At 39.8% G+C, this 20,417-nt stretch overlaps 1 protein-coding gene across 2 annotated transcripts in view; it reads left to right on the top strand.

Annotated features, from left to right (window-relative positions):
- The first annotated feature begins 1,380 nt into the window (after window positions 1–1,380).
- STIMATE (STIM activating enhancer) overlaps window positions 1,381–20,417 on the top strand; it is a 28,585-nt gene continuing 9,548 nt past the window's right edge. For both annotated transcript variants that reach the window (XM_088527063.1, XM_010211926.2), the window contains exons 1-3: window positions 1,381–1,568; window positions 15,233–15,281; window positions 17,136–17,231. In XM_088527063.1, coding sequence (XP_088383189.1) covers window positions 1,409–1,568; window positions 15,233–15,281; window positions 17,136–17,231 — 305 coding nt within the window. In that variant the 5' untranslated portion in view covers window positions 1,381–1,408. The remainder of the gene's footprint in view (window positions 1,569–15,232; window positions 15,282–17,135; window positions 17,232–20,417) is intronic.

The following is a 20,417-nucleotide window of genomic DNA, read 5'->3' as shown; positions in this document are numbered from 1 at the left end:
CCACTTTCAGGGTGGCTATCGAAATTCCTTTCTCATGTCACAACTTCCAGCAATACTTCGCTGTTGCTTTACACTTGTTCAGCCTTGATTCCACTGACGCTTTAAAGGAAGGAGGGAGCCGCTAGCTGCTAGGTCCAGCAAAATGTAAACACATTTACAGCTACTTGCACTGAGCTCTCTGTTCTGAGCAAAGTACAAAGATTTGGTACGTTATTGGGAAAGGGGCTCATTAGATTTTTCTGAATGTAGTAGAAAAGGCTTCAAAAGTGCTAAAATCAAATTGAGATTGAGCCACTTATTTTGCTGTGGACAATACAAGCAAACCTGTTACTATAGGAGAGGGTACTAGATGAGGTAGCCTTCCCAGAAAGCCAAAAATACGATGATCTGACACGGAGCTGCTGCTTCCCTACCAGGCTTCCTGACATTTGGTTGCTTCCCAACCAAATATATGAAACCTAAGCAGCAAAACCAAGTAAAGGTTGCTAATATTTGTCTCCATAGCTATGCCCAGCTACTTCCAGGTCACATTCCGCTTGCGTGGTGGGGCGCGAATGACCAAGGCTAGGAGAAGATTAATCCTTGGCCATTGCAAAAGCTGTGGAGCACCAGCTCCCAAGAAACCTTATAGGAAAAAAATAAGGAATCTCTCCTCATCTTGCTCTGCTTTCATTTTGGCTTTGTTTCTGTTCAATTTTTTAAAAAATATATATAGACAATCAGAGGTCTTCTTGGAGAGTGCAAGCTCTCCCTGCGAGGGCCTCTCTTATGCGAACTCATCGGAACTGATGCACTTTTCCTGTATTTCCTGTATTTTGCCGTTTTTTTTTTTAAATTAGCTACTCATCCCTAAACAAAGATTTTGATGCCTGTTGTGTTGTGTCCCTTCTGCCTGTTGCTTTATTTTGTTATTTCTTTTAAATATATATATATATATATTATATGCAGTGAGACTAAAGTACTTAAGGGAAGAAAAATGCGCACAGGGCCCTATGTCTCCCCTCCACCCCCCACATTTGCCAAGGCGGGAACTGTTTCCCCAGAGGGATTTTTAAAAAAAAAAAAAAAAAAGAAACAAAAAACGCCAAAAAAATTTTTTTTGGATGGATATTTTGCCTGTCTCGTCTGTACATAGTGTATCATAGAAGTTTGTGGCACATGACGGTTTTAAAGTGGTTGTAAGAAAATTAAAAAGGGAGAAAAAAAAATGGTGATGGTCGTTTTTGTGCTGCTGCGTGAGGCGATGCCCCGCCCCGGGCACCGCCCCCCGCCGCCCCGGGCACCGCCCCCTTGCAGGGCGGGGGCGGGGCCCGGGGCGGCAGAGGAAGCGGCGCGGGGGGCGGGGCCTCGCGCGTGACGTCGCCGCCGCCGCCATGCGCCGCTGAGGCGGCCGCCCGCCGACCGCGCCATGGGGGCGCCGCCGCCGCCGCCCTCCAACGGCAGCCTCGGCCTCACCGGCTCCCCGCCGCGGCCCGGCGAGCACGGCTGCGAGAACGGGGCCTTCATGGGTTCCTTCGGCATCTTCCTGCAGGGGCTCCTGGGCGTCGTGGCCTTCAGCACCCTCATGCGTGAGTGACCGTTACCACCGTCGCCTCGCGCCGCTCCCCCTTAGCACGGCCCGGCCTCCCGGGCAGGCCGCAGGCCCCGGGGCGCCGACCTAGCGCCCCCGGGTGAAAGTACCCCACGCTTTGCCTCATGCAGGGACCAAAATCCAATCGAACCGGTGTCACTTCATGCTTCTATCATCCTGCTTTAGCTCAGGAAAAAGTTTGCCGACACGCTGTCTTTTGCCCACTGCTTAGTTTTGGTCACGGTTAATAATTGCTTGTAGGATGGCTCTTCTTCTGTCGTGCTGATGAGTGGCAATATTGTCACTGCTTTAACAATTCATCAGTCAAAGCATCCTCATAGTTAGTATTCTTAGCAGTTTCCAAACAAAAACAACAAAAAACTTCCTAAGAGGCATTGTATTTATTTTTATATATATTTTTATTACTCTTAAGAAGAGGTCTTAATTATTGTCATATGCTGTGTATCAAAATGCGATGAACTATTGATATTCTCTGTCATAATAGTATCTCCCCTTAGCAATGTCATTGCTTACTCTTTTTCTGCATTTTGCAGAAACTTTGGAGTATTCTGTGAATATAGGAAAAAAGCCACTGTGAAAAGTGTGGGCTAGGAAGAAGAAAAAAAGAAGTCTAAATTGTTAGCTGCACTTTCTAGCTTTGCTCTAGTTTGATATGCTGTAAACTATTAGAAGGAGATTATTAGTGAAGTGCTTGCAATTTTGGGGGAGAAAAAGGGAAGAAATACAACCAGCCATATTAATGGTACTGGTAAGAAAAGGTGTCTCTTTCCAAAGGAAACTGCAGCAAAAAAGTAGGAACTTTTATTGCTTAGACTTAAAACAAACAAACAAAAACCAGAACAACAGGTTTGTTTGTCACGACGTGGACAGCTGTGTTGTTTTTCACTTTGTTTTGGGAATCTTCTCCAGCGGAAGGAGAAGTCGACCAGTAGGCAAATGACATTGCCAAAAGAGCAGTTGTCCCTCAGTTCAGTGTTGGAAAGGATAAATCTGTTTGTTCTGGTTGCATGCTTCGCCCCCTCTACATCGTAGCCAGAAAATAACTGGCATGCTATTCCAAAATCCTTAAAAGTTGCCTCAGCAAATAGAGCAATTTTTCTGGGATCCACACGGCAGCTCCGGTGCGGGGCAGAAGCAGGGTCTTGGGCCTCCCTTTTAAACAAGCTTAATTCTTCATGCACAGCTCTGTCACTTTCCTGGTTCTCCGTAAGAAGTCAACAGGGAGCTGAAGATATGTGAGTGGCTGTTGCTTCAATTTAACTTATAAAAGCCCATGTCACTGCATTATTTTGAAAGGAAAGACTAGATGGGAGACTGTTTACACTTTGAGTTGCTATTAATGGTTCTAACCCCTCTGTGGAGAAGGCTGGGAAAGTAAGAGCAAACAAGATAGGCTGTAGAATTCTGAATGCACAGAGACTGTTTTCCTTTGAAAAATATTTGGTTTGACATGTAAGGAGTGAGAATTCCTGTAAATCAAAGGGTGATCAAAAGCAGCTTGCCCTTTTCTAGGCTTCCACTCAGTTGAATAAAGAATTGTTTCTGTCTGTCACAGTAACTTAAGTGTAGAGGAGGACTTTTTTATGCCTTATTAGCAGGTATTCATCTACAAATGACTGGAGGGCAATTCGTAAAGCAAAGCTGACATGGATCTGAGGCACCAGTTTACAGCCTTCTTTGTGTGTGTGCACCTGTACGATTGCTGTAAAGCTGTGCTACGAACCGAATCATCAATGGTATCAGTGAGACCTCCTCTTTATAAGGGTGAAGGTGTGTGGTCCTGTGATGGGTTTTCATTTTACGGTGTGGTGTCTTGCTGACCGAGGGGTTCTATCTCCCAGCCAAAGAAAGGTTCGTAACCCTGCCCGTATTATGAGCCCATCTGACTACTGAAACTGTCACAGCCAAGAAAGCTGACGAGGACACAGAATCTCTGGCTCTGAGCAAGAGAAATCGTTGTTTGGAATTAGGCCTGAATTTCCTTTTATTTTTAGTTCATGCCTCTTGTTTTATCCCACAGGGTATGAAGGACAGTTTTAGTTTCATATCGCTAACTTTATTTGTAACTAGTCTTTATGACTGTAGCCTTTTGATTTTGATATTCGGTTCGAAATCTTTTTGTCATAGAGGATGACTTAGCTAGTCAATAACTATCCTGAGCTCATACATGAGATTCTCCAACCCCCTTAAATGTAGAAATTGACATTTGTTTTTACTGAGTTAAGTCCTATAAAACTGAGGGAGAAAAAACACTACTTGCAGTTCATTAAGGCTACTGATTTCCAGCTCTCCCTCTGAGAGAAATAAGCTCCTCTTCAGTTGTTTAGGGCATTAGAGAATATATTTAATAGTATTGGAACCTACCAGGGCGTTGTCTTTAATCACTGTGGATTATTCTTAACTACTTTCTGAATTAAGTTTTCAGTTATGAAACCAGAGGCTTGTTGGAACAGCTTCATCCAGATGCTCTGTGTGCTCTAATGCATCAAAAGTGACGTGTACTGCAGTGAGGTTAGAAAAGTTCTCTTGCTTCTCTCCTAATTAGAAGTTGTAAAATGCTGTAGGAGAGAATTAATTGGTTAAAAATGATCTTTTCTTGGCAAATCTACTTGGGCTGTTAGCCTTTTTGGATTCTGCCCCCTAATTCTCAAGTTTATGGATTTATTTTGTACACTCTTAGCTTAATTTTGCTTGTGTTCCTCTTTCCTGAATGTGCATTATTTTCATTTCTGGTTTATTTAAACTTAGCCACTTTGTGATGGGAAGTCTTAATGTGAGCGTGAGAAACCCATGTTCACATTTCAGTTCCGTATGCTAAAAATAGTATCTTTTCAAAGCTTGTCATTATATTGTTTTTATCTTACTCCATTTAAATGTTGATTCTTAAAAGATGTGTTTACTTCTTAGCTTTGGGTGCAATTGGTTGTTTCTTTTTTTTTTTTAGTTGCTGATGCTACACAGACAGTTTTAAATATTTTTTGTATGTGGTTTGTATAATGTATGTAAAGCTCCTTCCGAACATTCTCTGATTAAAATTTAATTGGTAATGGTAGAGGATGCTGTTGGCATGATATTCCTGTAAATGTTAAAATACAGATGTGATTCTAAATGTTTAGGTTTTATTTGTCAAAACTCCTCAAAGATGTGAGCAGGACAAAAAAAATCCCTTTATCCTGTTTATCATAAACTATTCCCTGTGTTGTGTCTTACAGTGGGTTAGTGCTAAATATATGTAGTTTATTTACTGTGTTTGTCAGAAGATTGGTGACTAATCAAAGCGTGGCTGGGCTCATTTCTGGATTCTTAGGAACGTCTGAGAAATTAGCTGTGGTCATGTTAATGAACCATTGAAAGAAAGCAGTCTCTAGGTCTTTGGCAGGTAAAAGGTTTGTGTTTCTGCCTTTGTGAAAATGTGATGTTCCCAGCATTCGAAAGCATGAAATAGCTGTAAGGACAAGTTTTGGAGAGGAGTGTGGACAAATACCTCTTAGCAGAAACATTTCATATGTATATGTGGCTTACAACTGTGAATCACCCTGGTCACCTACTCCTGTAAGAAACGATTTCGATATTTTAGAAAGACTACTCTGGCGGATAAGCCGGAACAGTCAGATACGCTACTGACCCGTGTAAAAGGCGAGATTTGGCAAAGGAAAAAAAGGAGAACTGATTTTTCAAAAGGAGAGGAAAAAAAAGGAGCATGGGGGACCAGGAATAGCAGTAGTCACTTTTTCATGTCCCGAATGAGCGGGTGTCCAGCCTGCCCTGAGCTTTTGCAGCAGCCGCTACAGCAGTTGCCAAAGGTCCTGGCCGAGGCGGAGCGGCTGGGCCCCTGGAGCACCCTGGACAGCTCCCCCGGCACTGCCAGGGGCTTCCCAGCCACCCAACCCTCCTCCTGCTCCGCAGAGCTCGGAAGTGAAACCAGCATTGGGGCACCCGCACCAGCCTCCTGCTACCGGGGCTTGTGTTAAAAGCTGAGCTTCAGTTACTGTGCTCTGCCTAAGTCATATTCTGACTCGACAGATGAATCTTCCTTGCCGGCGCAAAGAAGTGCTGCAGTCCCATCGCCCGGAGGAAATGGGATGGGGTGACAGTGGTAGAAGCAAGGGCTTCGACATCTTACTCATTTGCTCCCAATGCAATAATTAGCAGTGGTGAGCACCATGGTAGGACGCGGCGCAGGAGAGCACTCCTGCTTGTGGCTGCAGGGCTCAGGAAGGCCTGGAGAGGGTCACGATGGCCAGACCCAGGTAAACTGTGCCTTAAACGCCCAAGGATTTTGTTACCTGCACGCTGTGAGGCATTGCTCACCTCTCTGTGGTCTGCTTTTCTCTGTTGCATTTTAAATCAAGCTTCAGTCCCATTGGTGTCTCTGTGACATCCTTTTCCATATATGAATCAAAAATTAGGTATGTGGTGGGGAGCTGTAGCAAAAAAAAAAAAATGCAGCTGCATGGGTGAGTTGACCAAATTAGTTCAGTAAATTACTTCCTTTTACCGTGCTGATGTCGCAGCGTTCTGTAATAAATCAAATATGTAGCTTAGCTAAATGCTGTGAGTTCTTGTCTTCTGTAAAAGTCGACAAATCTTGCTGACAAACTTGTTTGCTTTGTACAAAGCCAGGCAATAACTGTGTTGTGAAAATGCTCCACTGCCCAATTGATCCTTTTTTAAGAGGAGCAAATAACCTTGAGAGAACTTAAGGATAACAATTTGGAAATTGTTTTTCGTTTTGGAAACAGAAGACCAGTCTTGTTTCATAGTATAGTTAGATATGCGTCGCTGCCATTATTGTAGGGAAGACATCTTAATAATGTTTAGTGCTGTTTAAACTACATTACCTTGGTGGATTTTTTTCTTACTGAAAATTATTTGCAGGATTGCCTGAATCTTTGTTAGATAAAGATTGTAAGAGCACTTTAATGGTTTGCTTAATGTCCTGATAGTGGAAGATCATGAATATTTTAGTGTCATTAAATGCAGCAAGTTTTGAAATATCATGCCAGTAAAACTTAACTTTTTATTTTATTTATTTTTAAAGTGCATATTTTTAGGCAGTAATCTGTAATCTGCAACAAAGTTGCACTTTTGTTATTTGAAGCTCTTGCTTTTCTTGTCAGTTCAAAATGCAGTACATTTTCTGATTGCTCAGCCGATTGCTGCATATAATCATGTTCCAGATAATGAGATTGTTCTAAGTATAATTATGCATGTCATTCACTTTATGAAAAGTTTGGGGAAAAGGATAAGTTATGTTAGCATTTAGAAATTATTAAAATGATAAATTATCCAGAAGGGATTATTTAGCAGTGTTTAATTAGAACCAAATCGTGGACTGACTGTTAGCTAGCCTGTTGTTTAACAGTTGCCTGTATAATGAGTTTTTTGGTCTTGACTAATATTTTATAATTGAATTTCCAAGGAGCTGATTTGTGCAAATATACATTAGGCATTTTTGGTTTCTGCCGTGATGCTAATTTCATGGTTAATGAAGTTTACAGTTTGGAACTAGTATTTAACAAGGTCTTATCTGTGTCGATTATTCTGATGAAGTGAAAAATTGGGACTGCTCCCTCACGTCCTATGATAGGAACTGCCGGGCCTTTTCACGTGGCACGTTCTCACTTGAACGTTCCCTGATCACAGCAAAGCGTATTCCCTATAATAATATTTATCGTGTTAATTTTCCTCGCAGTCTGAGCATAAGCTTGGAGTTTGCACACAAATGCATTTGCAAGTGGTATAGGATTAACAGATTTTGATGAAGAGTGATTAAAATTGTTTTCCATATTGCTCAAGATACACAGTACTGATTTTTTTTTGTCACTGACCCTGAATTACGCATTTTGTGACCTCACAATTTTTGTTTATGTTCTCACTTTGTCATATAGAATGAATGACGAGGGTGAAAATGTGCTAAAATGTATTCCCAGTGCAAGTTCTTCTTAGCTTAAATTAATAGATTTGATTCATAGTTCAAGTCTCAGGTCTGCTAAACTAGAGCAGGAAAAGACCATCCTCAGGAAGGCACCAAACATGTTTCTCTCTAGGTCATGGTTATTTTTTCCTTTAGAGGTTGCTGTTTTTTATATTGTAATTTAAGTTAATACATTTATATAAATATTTTGACTTTTGGCATCTTGACTTTGGGTGCAGTTTTGCCGAACCCAGATTCTTGTGTTGGTTCCCTTGACAAAATGAGGGGGGAAAAATTACTGTATTCCTCTTCTATCTGCCTTGCAAAATATTGCCAGGATGGATTGGTGAGCATGGCTGTGATGCTAATGGAGATTTAAAGCTTTCATCTCAGCTCTAGTTCTAGATTCCTGTTGCTGAGATTCATCAAAAACATTTTGCAGTCAGAACTGTAGCAAATCTCTGGGTAAATGTGAGGGCCAGCTAGGGCTGCCCTGAATTGCAACCAAATGCATTTGGAAAGGCTGAAAAACATGTGAGAGTAGTTTTATGTTCATTGCAGTTTTTGTTCTGTTGTTTATAGCTTGACGGCTTGCAACGGGGAGGGAGTTTAGAGTCCAGCCTAGCTCTGAAGATGAGGTGGTCTAAGAATGCACTTAGACTTTTAAGCCTAAGATTTAAAATCAAAACTGGGGCGAGGGGAAGCCTGCTTCCATTTGATACCAAAAAGCTTGATCTTTCTCATGGTAATATGGTTTTATTGTGGCAGGATGTTTTAGTGAAATTTGCGCAAACCTTAAGAGGTATAAAACATTATTTTTGAGAGGAATCCGCATATGCATGGATTTCTAGCACACTTTCCTCTTCATTACAGAAGTTTAATGTCTCTAATACCTCATTGCCAACTGTGTTCTATCTAAGATATCTGTGTAACTGGCCTCTGGCGCCCCTTCATCGTATTTGATCTTGTGTAAAGAAAATGCATGTAAGGGCGCTGTGTTATTTTTGTTTGCTCGTTTTTAAAGCAATTGCCTTACAGTGTTAAGTGAGTGTTGCTTGCAATGCAGTGCCTCCATAGGCTCAGCAGCCTGGGGAGAACAAGCAAGCAAAGCTCTTTACAATTTAAATAGACTATAAACCCACTCTTGGGTCTACCTTGGGCCTTGATTTGATGTATTTGCTGTGTTCATCATTTACTACAAAGCAAAACACAGTTTTCCTTTTAGGTTTGGATGTGTATGAATGTCTAATTTGGGTTTGCTTTCTGTTTTTAAGATTGTTGCAACTGCTCCCATAATTACTTGGTGTTTTAGGGAAGGAGATGTGAGTTTGCTGCTGTGCTTTGGTAGTTTTTCAGTCCCCAAGAGCTAGTTTAAAATAACTGGCTTGAATGGCTTAAAGTTCATTGATATCTGTTGTCTTACAAGTCATTCTGGGAAAGCGTCATCTATTATTGAGGTGAGCTTGTGAGTTTTGGAAGTGAAAATGGTGCTGCAAATGAAAAAATTGTTGCTTAGTACAGATTAGTGTGCATTGATTCTATTCAAATTATACTAAATAATTCAATTTTCTGAAGTAGTTCTAACTTTTAATACAAAAAAAATCCGCTTGAACTTTCAACTCTCATTAGGTGTTTATGTTTCTCTTGTGCCCCACCTTTTTTTTTTGTATTTGTTTAAAAGTCTTTATTTGAGAGTATAAAAGTGTTTGCAAGCAAGCTGTGTATAAAACTGAACTTCTAAAGCAAATCTTACAGGTTCTTTTCTTACTGGAGGATTAGCTTGCTTGTGTTTCAGTTATCTCCCATCTGTTGAGGAAACAGAATAACACATCCCTTTGTATCTGTGATTTCCAAGAAACTGTAATTTATTTTGACTGTTCAAATAGAGTGTCCCTCAACACAGCAGTACTACCTGTGTTAAATAAAAAGATAATGACAGCCTGTCTGAAAGAAAAGACTTGCTTCCAAGTTTATAAGTTTGGATAAATACTTCCTTAGCCATGCGTGCTGTTTACCTTAAAATGTTTTATTTTTAGTGTTACTCTGCTGTTGCAAGCCTTTCGGGATTGAATGGCATTTTGATTGTATGGGGACTGTAATGTGAGGTTCTGAACCTCTCAAATGTACATAGCAGATAGCAAATAGGCTGGTGAGGACTTGTGTCTGATTCTTTGTCTGCTGAGTTACTTCAGCTATTTTAGAAAGTCAGCTGCACCTTTTCAGGTGAAAAATATGTAAATGTTTGGAATAAAAATTCCCCCAAAATGCATTTTCCTGTCCTTCCTGAAGGAGCAAGCGTTTCTTTTCTTTTTGTCCTCTCCTCCCCTTCTCCTCCTCTCCGCTGCCAAGTAAGATGTTCATCAGCTTGCACAGAATCTTCGTAGGGATGAACTTTACAGGTGGGAAGATGGTTTCACCCAGGGAGCTTCCAGTAAACGCAATTCTGCTGTGCTTACCGAGCAAGCCCAGATGGCCCCTTGTTGTGTTAGGTGAAATCTGGGGTGGACACGTCATTTTAGATGTGCTGTGTCAAGACAAACAGAGATGGGCTGAGTGCCAGGCAAGCCCAGCTCAGCTTGTTTTATTTTACAGTAAAACAGAGCCTGTTGTTCTGCTGGTTCGGAAGGAGCGTCGGTCAGACCTTTCTATTCTATTTCTATCGTCTTCACTGCCTAAAAGCTGCAGCCCAAGTGCTGCCTTAGCCTCTGTCTTTGCAACTAAGAGCCACAGGTAGGTTCTGCAATTCTGCAGGCACCACGTGGCTTTCCAGACATTGAATCATTAGTCTCATGATGTCCTCGAATAACCATCTGGGTCATTAAACTTTATTGTGTCCATTGCTTCTGTAAAGTTTCTCCTGTTTAATGGGCTTTTTTATGGAAATTACGTACCTGTCGCTCTCTACTGAGGCCAAGGACTTGATGGAATGCTCACAGGGACTGCGCAGTTGTGTGTGTCACACTCCTCTCTGTTTTACAAAAGTTTTAACAGCTTATTTGAAAAGCGAGTTTTTGCACTTGGTGGTAGGTCAGTCTTCAGTGCAGGCTAGAATGAAATTTTCCTTTGAAACGAGCATTTCATAGCTGCTCCCTTCAAAATGCCAAAACCACAGCCTCTGGTATCTGTCTCGGATAGCTCTGTGTGCCTGGGTGTAATTGGGGATCACTTGCTGCAGTCGGCTCTCTGTTGGCGGACGCTTGGTGTCCAAGAGTGGTGACAGGGTAAGTTAAGCAAAAGGGCGAGGGGGAATTGCAGGGGTTCTTAAGCAGGGAAATAACTCATCAGCTTTGAGGGCATCCTGTGGAAGGAGAACTGCGGTGCAGCAAAAATGGGGTTTCTGAGAATACCGTACATCGTCGTGCAACCCTTGTTCTTTTGGTCTTTTGTGTGAGCAAAGGAGTGCATTTTAACCACTCTTTCGAAAAAAAAAAAAAAAAAAAAAGCCTTTTTTTTTTTTCTATTACTACACATGTACAGGAGCTGCTGTCCTCATGTGTCACACTAAGTGCATAGGAATTAAGTGATATGTTGCTTAAATATATATATATAGATACATACCTACCTACATACATACATTTTTATAAGGTGTTGTTTTAGTCAGTTCTCATTAGATATGTCACTTCTAGTAAATATAATTAAAAATGCATTATTTGACCTGGGGAAGGCTGTAATTTCCCCTTCCTTTTTTGCTGCTACCGACAATGCAATGCAGGGATCAAGTGAAACAGCAAGTGCAAGCCTCTTAAAAGATTTACTGTGGTGTGAAAAGGAGATGAGTTCAAAGTGATGATAAAGATCTCTGGAAACACCAAGTTCAGCGATAGCCGCCGTTCTGTAGTGGTGTGAATCATTTATCTCTGCAGATTTTCATGAATTATTAGTGTGCGTATACTCATTCGCAAGGCACTATTGACCCACTGTTGTGGCCAAAGGGCTGATAGCAGCAGGATGGCAGCAAGCAATAGTTTTTATGATAACCTTCAGAATTAAAATTAAAATTTTGAAAATTGGTACTTTCGATGATTTTCTGAGGTTTTTTTTTTCAGATTTAGAAGTTGCAGGATTAAATTTATGATGCTTGTGGACTCTTCGATAAACAAGCATCTTGAAAATAATATAGGTGTCTGAAAACAGCGATGGGAGATTGTAAATCAAATTTTAGTTTGGATTTTAATGCTCAGTTGAGTTGTTCTGCTCTCACTCCATATGTAGTTAGTAAAACAGAGTGCTGCAAAAACCTTCACTACTTCATCTTGAATGTTGGCACTTTTATGGATACGTTAGCGGTGACAGGATCACACCACCCTTTCTTCCTCTGGACTTTCTTTGGCGCTGGTGTCAGAAACACAGAGGGAAGTGAAAGGAGAAATTGTATCAGATGCTTTTTTTTTTTGACCTGTTTCTGAATAAGATTTGATGATCATTGGGGATACAGGTGAAATACCTGCTTCTGTCATGAAAAGGTCAGTGTGCGTCTGCAGAAAAAAATATGGACATGTTGAATATCCTGTAGCTTATATTCCTTTGAATTTCAAATTTGTGAGATAGAGAAGTTGTCTTACATCTTTATTGAAATGGAAAAGATTCTTATTGCAAAGTGCCAGAATGTGATTCTAAGAAATGTAATAATATATGATATTTTAAAGTGTCAGTGATAAATATTCTTTCTGCTTACAGGATGCAAATATATATATATATATGCATATGGAAACACACTACTTTTTGTGGAGGTATAGGAAGCTTCTAGGACATTTGAGTTGGACCAGTTTTGTGCTGGTGCAAGAAGAACAGTCAAAAAACTTGGAGTTTTTAGATCTGTGTTGAAATTATTTTATGTTAGCCAGGTCTTTTCTAAGTGTTTTCCTTTCTAGGAGTGAAGAAGGGAAAGCTTAGTTACAGGTACAGATTGAAGGATTGCTTTCCATAGTGATGGTTCAGAGAGGTTTTAATCTGCTCTGCGTTCTTTGTATACAACCTTTATTGCTCCCCATATCCTCCTTTTTGGAATAACTTAGTGCAAAACTCATATCTGAAGTAATTTAGAAACCCTTTCACAGTACTCTGGCATCGATTATTCCTAGATACTGGGCATGAACAGATTTTAATGAACTTGAATTTTTCCTTTTCTGAGCAATTCCAGCGTAGACAGGCTGCTAGCTTATCCATCCCTTCTTCCCTTGCAATTCGGCATGAGGTGCCGAATGCAATGAATTAATATTAAATGTGGTTCGAGCGTATGCTGGGGCAGCACCTCGCCGCGCGTGGTGCGGAGCCGGCAGATCGAGCTCCGTCTGCCGGCTCCGCTGGGGCTGGGCCAGGTCTCCCGACTGCCAAGGGGAACTGCGAGGATGGCTGGAAGTGCCTGCAGCAGCACCTCACTTAGGGGAAGAGATGCTTTCCCTCCCCGATCTCCTAGGGTTTTATAAAAATCTTTATTTGCAAGAACTTGAGGCCTTTCAGTTGCAAAATAATTTCTTAATGGCAAATAAGTGACAGGACACTGGATATACCAGCCTAGTTGTCTCCAACCTATTGCCTTTTTGCCTACCTTGCCTTCCCAGCTGCATGCAGCCATATGGAAAATGCAGTGCGCTCAATGCTAGGGAAGAAGCTGAACCACTCTGATGTGGGCAGGCAGCATAGCCCGAGTAGTGCCCCACGGCTCCTGTCTGCAACGCTGGATGTACAGGGGCATGAAAGCAGCCTGAGGAAGCAGCCTTATTCCGTGTGATTCCACACAGTAGCATCAGGCAAGGCGACGAAATGTTGCCGCTCGGGCTGGGCTAGTATAGGAACGCGTGGGTGGATATTTCAGCCTCTGAAATAAGCCCCAGCTTTTTCAGATGTCACATTGCAACCTTCAGGAGTTTCAGAAGTTCAGGTGCCTCTTCAGCAGGCCACAACTTCTACAGCCATTTGGAAAGATCCTTTCATTAACTCTGTGTGGTGAGCGGTGTGATCTTTATTTTTTTGTTGTTGTTGTCTTGATGTTTTGCAAAAATGACACCAATTTCAGTAATTGATAGCATGACTAGGAAGGGCTTTTCTGAGACAGTAAGCTGGTTAACTTAGCTGAGTATGCATTTTTCTAACAGAAAAAGTGTATTGTAATTGTATTTAAATCTTGCTGTTCACAGAAAAAGAAACTAGTAGCAGATCTCGCTGTTACAACTTTATCTTCAGCACAAATGTGCAGGCCTTTCCTCCGGTGTCATTTTAAATGATTGTAATAGCTATAAGTGAAACAGTTGCTCTGCTGCCAGAAGAGTGAGAATATAGACGGAAAAACGGCAAGTTGTTAGCTGTGTGCTGTTTGCAAATGCTGCACATCCACCCCAGGACCTAATTTTCTTAAGATATTGGGGTAATTTTAATAATACTGTATCGTACAAGGACTGCAAGAAAATTGGAAAATTTTCTGTCTCATGAGAAAGTTGCAACTGAGTCATAAATCCAAATTTCTTAGTGGCCTGTGAACTAGGTGACCATTACATATATACATATATATATGTATGCATGTAGATGTGTATATATATACTTGTGTGTATATACACACATACGTGTGTGTGTATATAAATATACACATCTACATGCATACATATATATACACACATACGTGTGTGTGTATATAAATATATACATATACATGCATACATATATATACACACATAGAGTATCCTACTCAAAAGCCAAATTCATCTGTAATGCCCAGAGAAACAGATTGGCAACATGGTGTTTAGTCTGCTATTCCTCCTATGCATTTTTGCCTCTACACAGACTTCTGAAGTTGAAGGTGAGAGGTGGAAACAAGTCTTAAAGTTTCTTTTTTTTTCTGAGAGACTGCTCCTGAGATAGGAGCATAAATATTTTTCCTTTGTGGTCTAGATTGTTTATTTGCATTGCCAAAATCCTGGGAGGTTGGAGGACAAGAGGGCAGGCTGGAGGGAAGGGATGTTAGTCAATACTCAGTTCTCTTTGGTCAGTCTTTGGCAAACAATGAATTAATAGCTTACAACTGTAACAGAAGATAAATTTGTATTGCAAATTGTATTAAGAGGGAAATAGCAACATGATCTATCTTTTATCGTTGTATAGTTGGCATCACTTTTAATATTTGGTCTTTGGCTTGAGCTTTTTATAGACTGATAAGCATCATTTCTGTCAAAGGATTATCTGGTTTAGAAAATTTGTCTTGCTTTCTCTTCAGAACTCAAGTTGCAGGCAAAAAAATGAGTTTGTCATCCATAAAACATAGTACTTTGCCAGATAATATATTTATGCTGTTATTAATTGTTCTGATTTCTTTCTGATGTTGTAGACTTCTCCTGTAGTGCAAGACTATTTTCCTATTTGAGTTTTGGTCTTAGGGAACAAGAGAAACTGCCATTTCTAATGTTATCTTGAATGTGCTTTCCTATCTGAAATTAAATTTTCTGCATGGGCAATCGTGAACACTAAGGCCCATGCAATGGTGATCGGGTCAAGGATTATTTTGTCCTGGGAGGTATATTGCTGCTTAAACAATAGATGTGTAAGAATTCGAGGCTGACAGAAGGAAGACCGTTTATCTTTCCATACTTCCCCTTAGGGATTGATAGTGAAACTTGTGGAAGATCTAATTTATATAAGAATATAACATTTCGGCAAGATGCTTTGCTTTTGCTTTCTTATATTTTTGTTCGTTTAGGAGTTGCTGATTTCTTTTTTCTTTTTCTTTTCTCTAGTAAAACGCTTCAGAGAACCAAAGCATGAAAGACGTCCTTGGAGGATATGGTATGTTTCCATTTGTGTCATTTGAGCTGTTGGTTTCTTGATGTTTTAGGAAGTGAAAGAATGATCATTTGCTTATGACAGTGATACCCGAAACTGGGCAAAAAGTGACCAATGCAAAAAGTCAATGCAAAACTGTTACCTTCCCTTCTGTTTTCCTGCCAGCTTCCTGGGCTTGACAGAAGTCACTTTTTAAGCATGAAGCTTCAAGTTGCACTTCCTCACAAAGACAAAAGATCTTACCAAGATTCTTTTTTTTTTTTTAATGTGTTTGACACATGTATCAAATAAATAAAAAGCCTTTTCAATATATATGGGATTCTCTTCAAAGTCTGATTAAATCTCTAGCTCTTGGTGTACCAGTTTGCAGGAATGCAAGAACCAGCAAGTCGGGTTGCTTCTCTGAGCTGCTAGTTCATAAGAAGCTCTCAGCTAAGCATAAACAAAATGTATGTTCTGGAGCAATCCTACTATGTACAAGATAAAGGACAGTATGGCACAAGATATATACATAAACTGTAAAAATATAAGGTGTAAAACATGTTTGTTTATTTATTTTTACTTTTTGAAAATCGTATTGTAGTGATACCTACAAGTCTCATGCTGTTTATAGTGGAGACTGCTGGAATTTTGTGCAATTGCTGTTCTGCTTATTGAAGAATACACCTTTTTTCAGTAGTTTCAATTCATACAATGTTCAATTCATACAGTGTTGCTTTTCCAAACCAGTGCTGGCCTTTAGGTTATTGAAAAGATAAATATGAAATAAATATTGAAACCTGTTCTGCCTGTGTGTGTGTGTGTATATATATACATACATACATATGCAGTATGTTGCACTAATTAGGCAGGCACTGGCTCCCACCCCATCACCACTATTTCCAGCACTGTGAGATGAGTGTGAGAGGATGAAGCTTAAGATTGGATTGTCAGAGAGGAGAGACAAACTCAGGCATAAAATTCTGTTTTGAACCACTGCACTACTTAGGAAATGGCAGGCAAAGCCAGGGATGATCTGCATGAAGAGCACACGATTGCCTGCACATTGCTTTTGACACAACTCATATATTCAGCATATTTAATAGCATGTCTTCCAGTTCAGGATTTGTGCAAGAAATTGTAGTAAAAGAATGTTATTAAAGATCTGGAATCAACATTGAATCTGTACCTAAGTATTAAAATAGAGATATATTTTTTTTTCTCTCCCTGTAAGCAGTGAAGTGTTTTCCCTCCGTTTCATTCATCTGCCCTGAAAATAGAGCCTTTGGGGTTGAAATTCTTTTGCAGTGAGGTCTAAACTGTTGTGTTTTGGTTGAAACTTGGTGTAGCCATTTCATACTTTGAGGTGAAAAAAACCTGTGTTGACCTTTTAGTAAAATACTATGAGTTAAGCAGTTATTAGCCAGTTATTATATTGTAAAATGAGATATGTGATGGGCATTTTACTCCTGTCTGTGCCATAAATGTGCTAAAAACACATGAATGTAAAAGGACTGAAATATTTAGCAAGGATGGTATACTCGTTGTTTGCAGAAGGTTATTAAAGACTTAGCTAGATTTATTGAGTATTATTTCTTAGATAAAGCTGCAAGATTCTCACTAGACTTTAATTTACAGCACCAAGGTCTCATGTTGGTGCAATTCAATTATTGTTAGCACTATTAAAAAAAATAGTAAGAGTTTCAGTTGAAACTGGAACAGTGTCAAAGAAGCTAAGTACTGTAACATGTTATTCTCGTTGTGTTCTTATTTAAGAAAAAGAATTGGGATAGAGTTTTAATTAAAATAAGTTTTGCCATGTTCTACTATGTTTTGTTTGTTGTTTCTTAAGATCTGCTATTTTTACTCTCTCCCTAGGTTTTTAGATACTTCCAAGCAAGCCATAGGGATGTTGTTCATCCACTTTGCAAATGTGTATCTGTCAGACCTTACAGAAGAAGACCCCTGTTCACTGTGAGTGTTGAATCCAGGCTAACAGGTCTCTGTGGAAGCTCTCCTGTTGAATTTGCTGTGTGTTTGGACAACAGTGCAAACAGCCTCTGAGAGACAATTTTTGTGCTTCAGTCGCTTTTGAAAACTTGTGTTTTAAGTGTAGTTAGTCCTGGATTAAAAATCTGATCTTTTAGTTCATGTTTGACAGGGCCTGGAAATGCTTTAGCTGGTCTGCGTGTGGATATTTTAGACTATTGCTGCTCCCCCCAGTTAATGAATAGAGACTTCAGAGGCAAGTGTAATATGAGGCAGTTTGCTGAGGCAGGTAAGAGATACCAGGCACAAGTGAAAGTAAATATCAAACTGCATGTGCTGACCTCCAAAAGTTGTTCACTGCAACCAGCCTTCCTACAAAGCCAGGTAGCTGTCAGGGCTATCAAGCAAAAACTTGTATTTTCTTCTAAAAACCTACATTAGCTCCTGAAGTATTATTTTCACATAATAGCAGGAAATCTTGCTTGGTACCCAGGCATTTAATACAGAACTTAATTTTGCAATCTCATGCTTGGAGCAGTGTGACTAAGTAGATAAGCATTTCACTGTAGTATATTAAACCTGAAGAGTTTATGACTAAGACCCCTTCAGGCTCTTTACAGAAGCTGCTGAAGCAAACAGTAATTTTTTGAGTTGGTTCTTGATAGGGCTCACACTCAAAGCCTGCAACTTTCTGGTAATAGAAGCTGTGAAATGACTCTGAAAAGCCCAATAATTTGCCCTTTAAGAGCAGTGTGGTTCCTTCCGTGGCAGCTGCTCGTTGTTGTTCTTTGATAATGAAAGTAGTTAGATACCTCAAGGACTCTGTGTTTGTATTGCTGCTTACATCTACGTGTTTTATTTGTTTTATTTCTACGTAGTTGCTTGGTGTTCCTGTGCCGTAAACATAGGCCGGTTTTTCTCCCACCAGATAATGTTTTTACTGGGGAAGGTGCCTTTATTTTAATGAGCTAACTATAAAGGTTAAGATATAATTATGAGAGTTTCAGTAATACCCTGCTTACTGATCTAGGAAGTTCCTGAGAGATTTATAAATCTGTCCAGTGAAAATTAATCGTGTTTTATTTTTATATATGAGCTATCCAAAACATGTCCAAATTGTCAGTGTTTAAAGCTTAAGCATAATACTTTATTAAAATATTTAGAAAATAACTTTGCGTAATGAATGTAGTGAAATTTCAAAATAGCATTTGCTAAGCATCCAGAAGCAGTCCTTTGTTACTAAAGTTTTCTACAGGAGCAGCCTGTATGGAAGATCGAGTAAGTGAATTTTCTTTGCATGATCCTACTACTACAAATGCTACTGGTTCTGGAATCTTGCTGAGTATTTTAACATGAAACATATTGATTTGACTGTAAATAATATATAAATATTGGCCTTATAAGTAGCAAATTCAGAAGATACCGTAGTCTGTTTTATGGATTTTAAAAGCTTGCTTTGTGCATTCTCTTCTACATCTGTTTTACTACAGTTTACATTAACTGTCAGGTGGTTCAGATACTACCTTCCACATAAGTTTAACTGGATATGCACAAAAAAAGGAGGTGGGTGAAAGGACGGTTATTCTGCTTTCAAGGTGACAAAAATTGCTATGCTAAGCTGTGTATTTTCTCAGATAGGTCAAAAGTCTTGAATAAAACTGAGACATTTTGCTTGTTTCAATAATGGTAAGCATTTAGCTCAACCAACTGTATATTATGAATATTTTTCTGTTCTTTCCTGTTTTGTAGTTCATGGATTCTTTTCATAATAAAAACAGTAAACATGGTTTTAGGCAACGTTGTATTTAAAAGCTTGGCGAGAACAGTGGTGCTAATTGCCATTCGTTAGTATGCTGCTATAATTATTATACTGCTAGAATTCAGGCAGGTACGTGAGAGATGAAAGCTGATTAAAATGTCCATTAAAGCTCGTCGAGACAGATGGGTTGTAATTTGAAGGGTTTTAAATAGAAAAGCAAGCAGCCTGCTGTAGAGCAGGAATTTCGTAGGGACCGCAGCGTTTTTCTCACTGAACCCTCAGCCAAATCCGTTTGTTTGATGGACAGCAGCCTGTTTCCTAGTCTGTGCCTGTGCACAGATCCCACGTGAGCAGGATCAATGCAGTGCATTGCAGAATGATAATATTGTTGTGTATAGTGAGCCTGATGTTTTGGAAATACCAGCCGTGCTGCGCTGACACAGTAAGGTGCAATTTGATGTGGGAGCCCTTCTCCCTGCTCCTGCTGGAAGCCTCCCTGGTATTTTCCAGCTATAGACCTGCAGCAGCCCCTTGTGGTCTTAAAATGCCACGTGTAGCTTTGTAGTTGCTGGGATTCCTCTGCCAGGCACCAAACAGCAATTTTAATGTGTGTCTAATGTGTTATGGGTGAATCTTGGCTGAAACAAGAGCTATTGAGTGACTCCTAGTGGTCAGCCCAAATCCTTCTCAAAGAGTTGGTTTTGCAAGCGTGGATTCTGCATTTGCTTTCGACTTTTGGCTATGATTTTGTGCACACAGACTTGTTCTGCAGCTGCTGGAAGCCCCCAACTTTCTCCAATTTGTTACTTTTATTCCTGCAGGTATGTTCCTATAGACAGGAAAGCTTATCTATTTGCAAGATGTTCTGAAGTTCATGTGTATAATCTAATGAGGGAGAGAATTTAAGAGTTAATTTGAAACCCAGTTTAATATCCAGTATATTGAAGCTTAAGAAAGATCCTAGATATTTAAAAAAATAAATAAAATTAGTAATGTAGGAGGCGTTTGTCTATTGAAATAACAATTAAAAAAAAAAGTTTTCCTCTGACTTCTCACTATGTTGAAATTTGGTGTAAGTAACTATGGTAACCTATAGGTCTCCTATAGGTAATCTATAATATTCTGCTGCTTGTTGTTTGTTGTTGAGACAGAGAGCTCCTCTGAGCAAGAAAAGCTGCTCATAGTTTTAGCAGTGGTATCTTTCTCCATTGGAATGCAAGTGTGCATCTGAGGTGTCTTTTAAGATAATTCTTGCTTTTATTCCTCTTCTGGTTTTATTCAAATACAGTTTTTTTTTTCCCATACAGAATGAACTGAACAATAAGGGAAAAAAGGGAAATCTGGTTTCGGTTTAAAGGAATAAAATGAAAATCGGAGTTTATGTAGAGCATGCGCACACGTGCGTGCACACA

The sequence above is a fragment of the Tinamus guttatus genome, unplaced genomic scaffold (genome assembly GCF_059628265.1).
Source record: "Tinamus guttatus ecotype Peru unplaced genomic scaffold, ASM5962826v1 Tinamus_guttatus_pri_ptg000026l, whole genome shotgun sequence".
In the NCBI taxonomy this organism is placed as follows: Eukaryota; Metazoa; Chordata; class Aves; order Tinamiformes; family Tinamidae; genus Tinamus; species Tinamus guttatus.
Note: the sequence above shows the minus strand (reverse complement) of the source record. Positions and strands in the feature narration are given on the sequence as shown.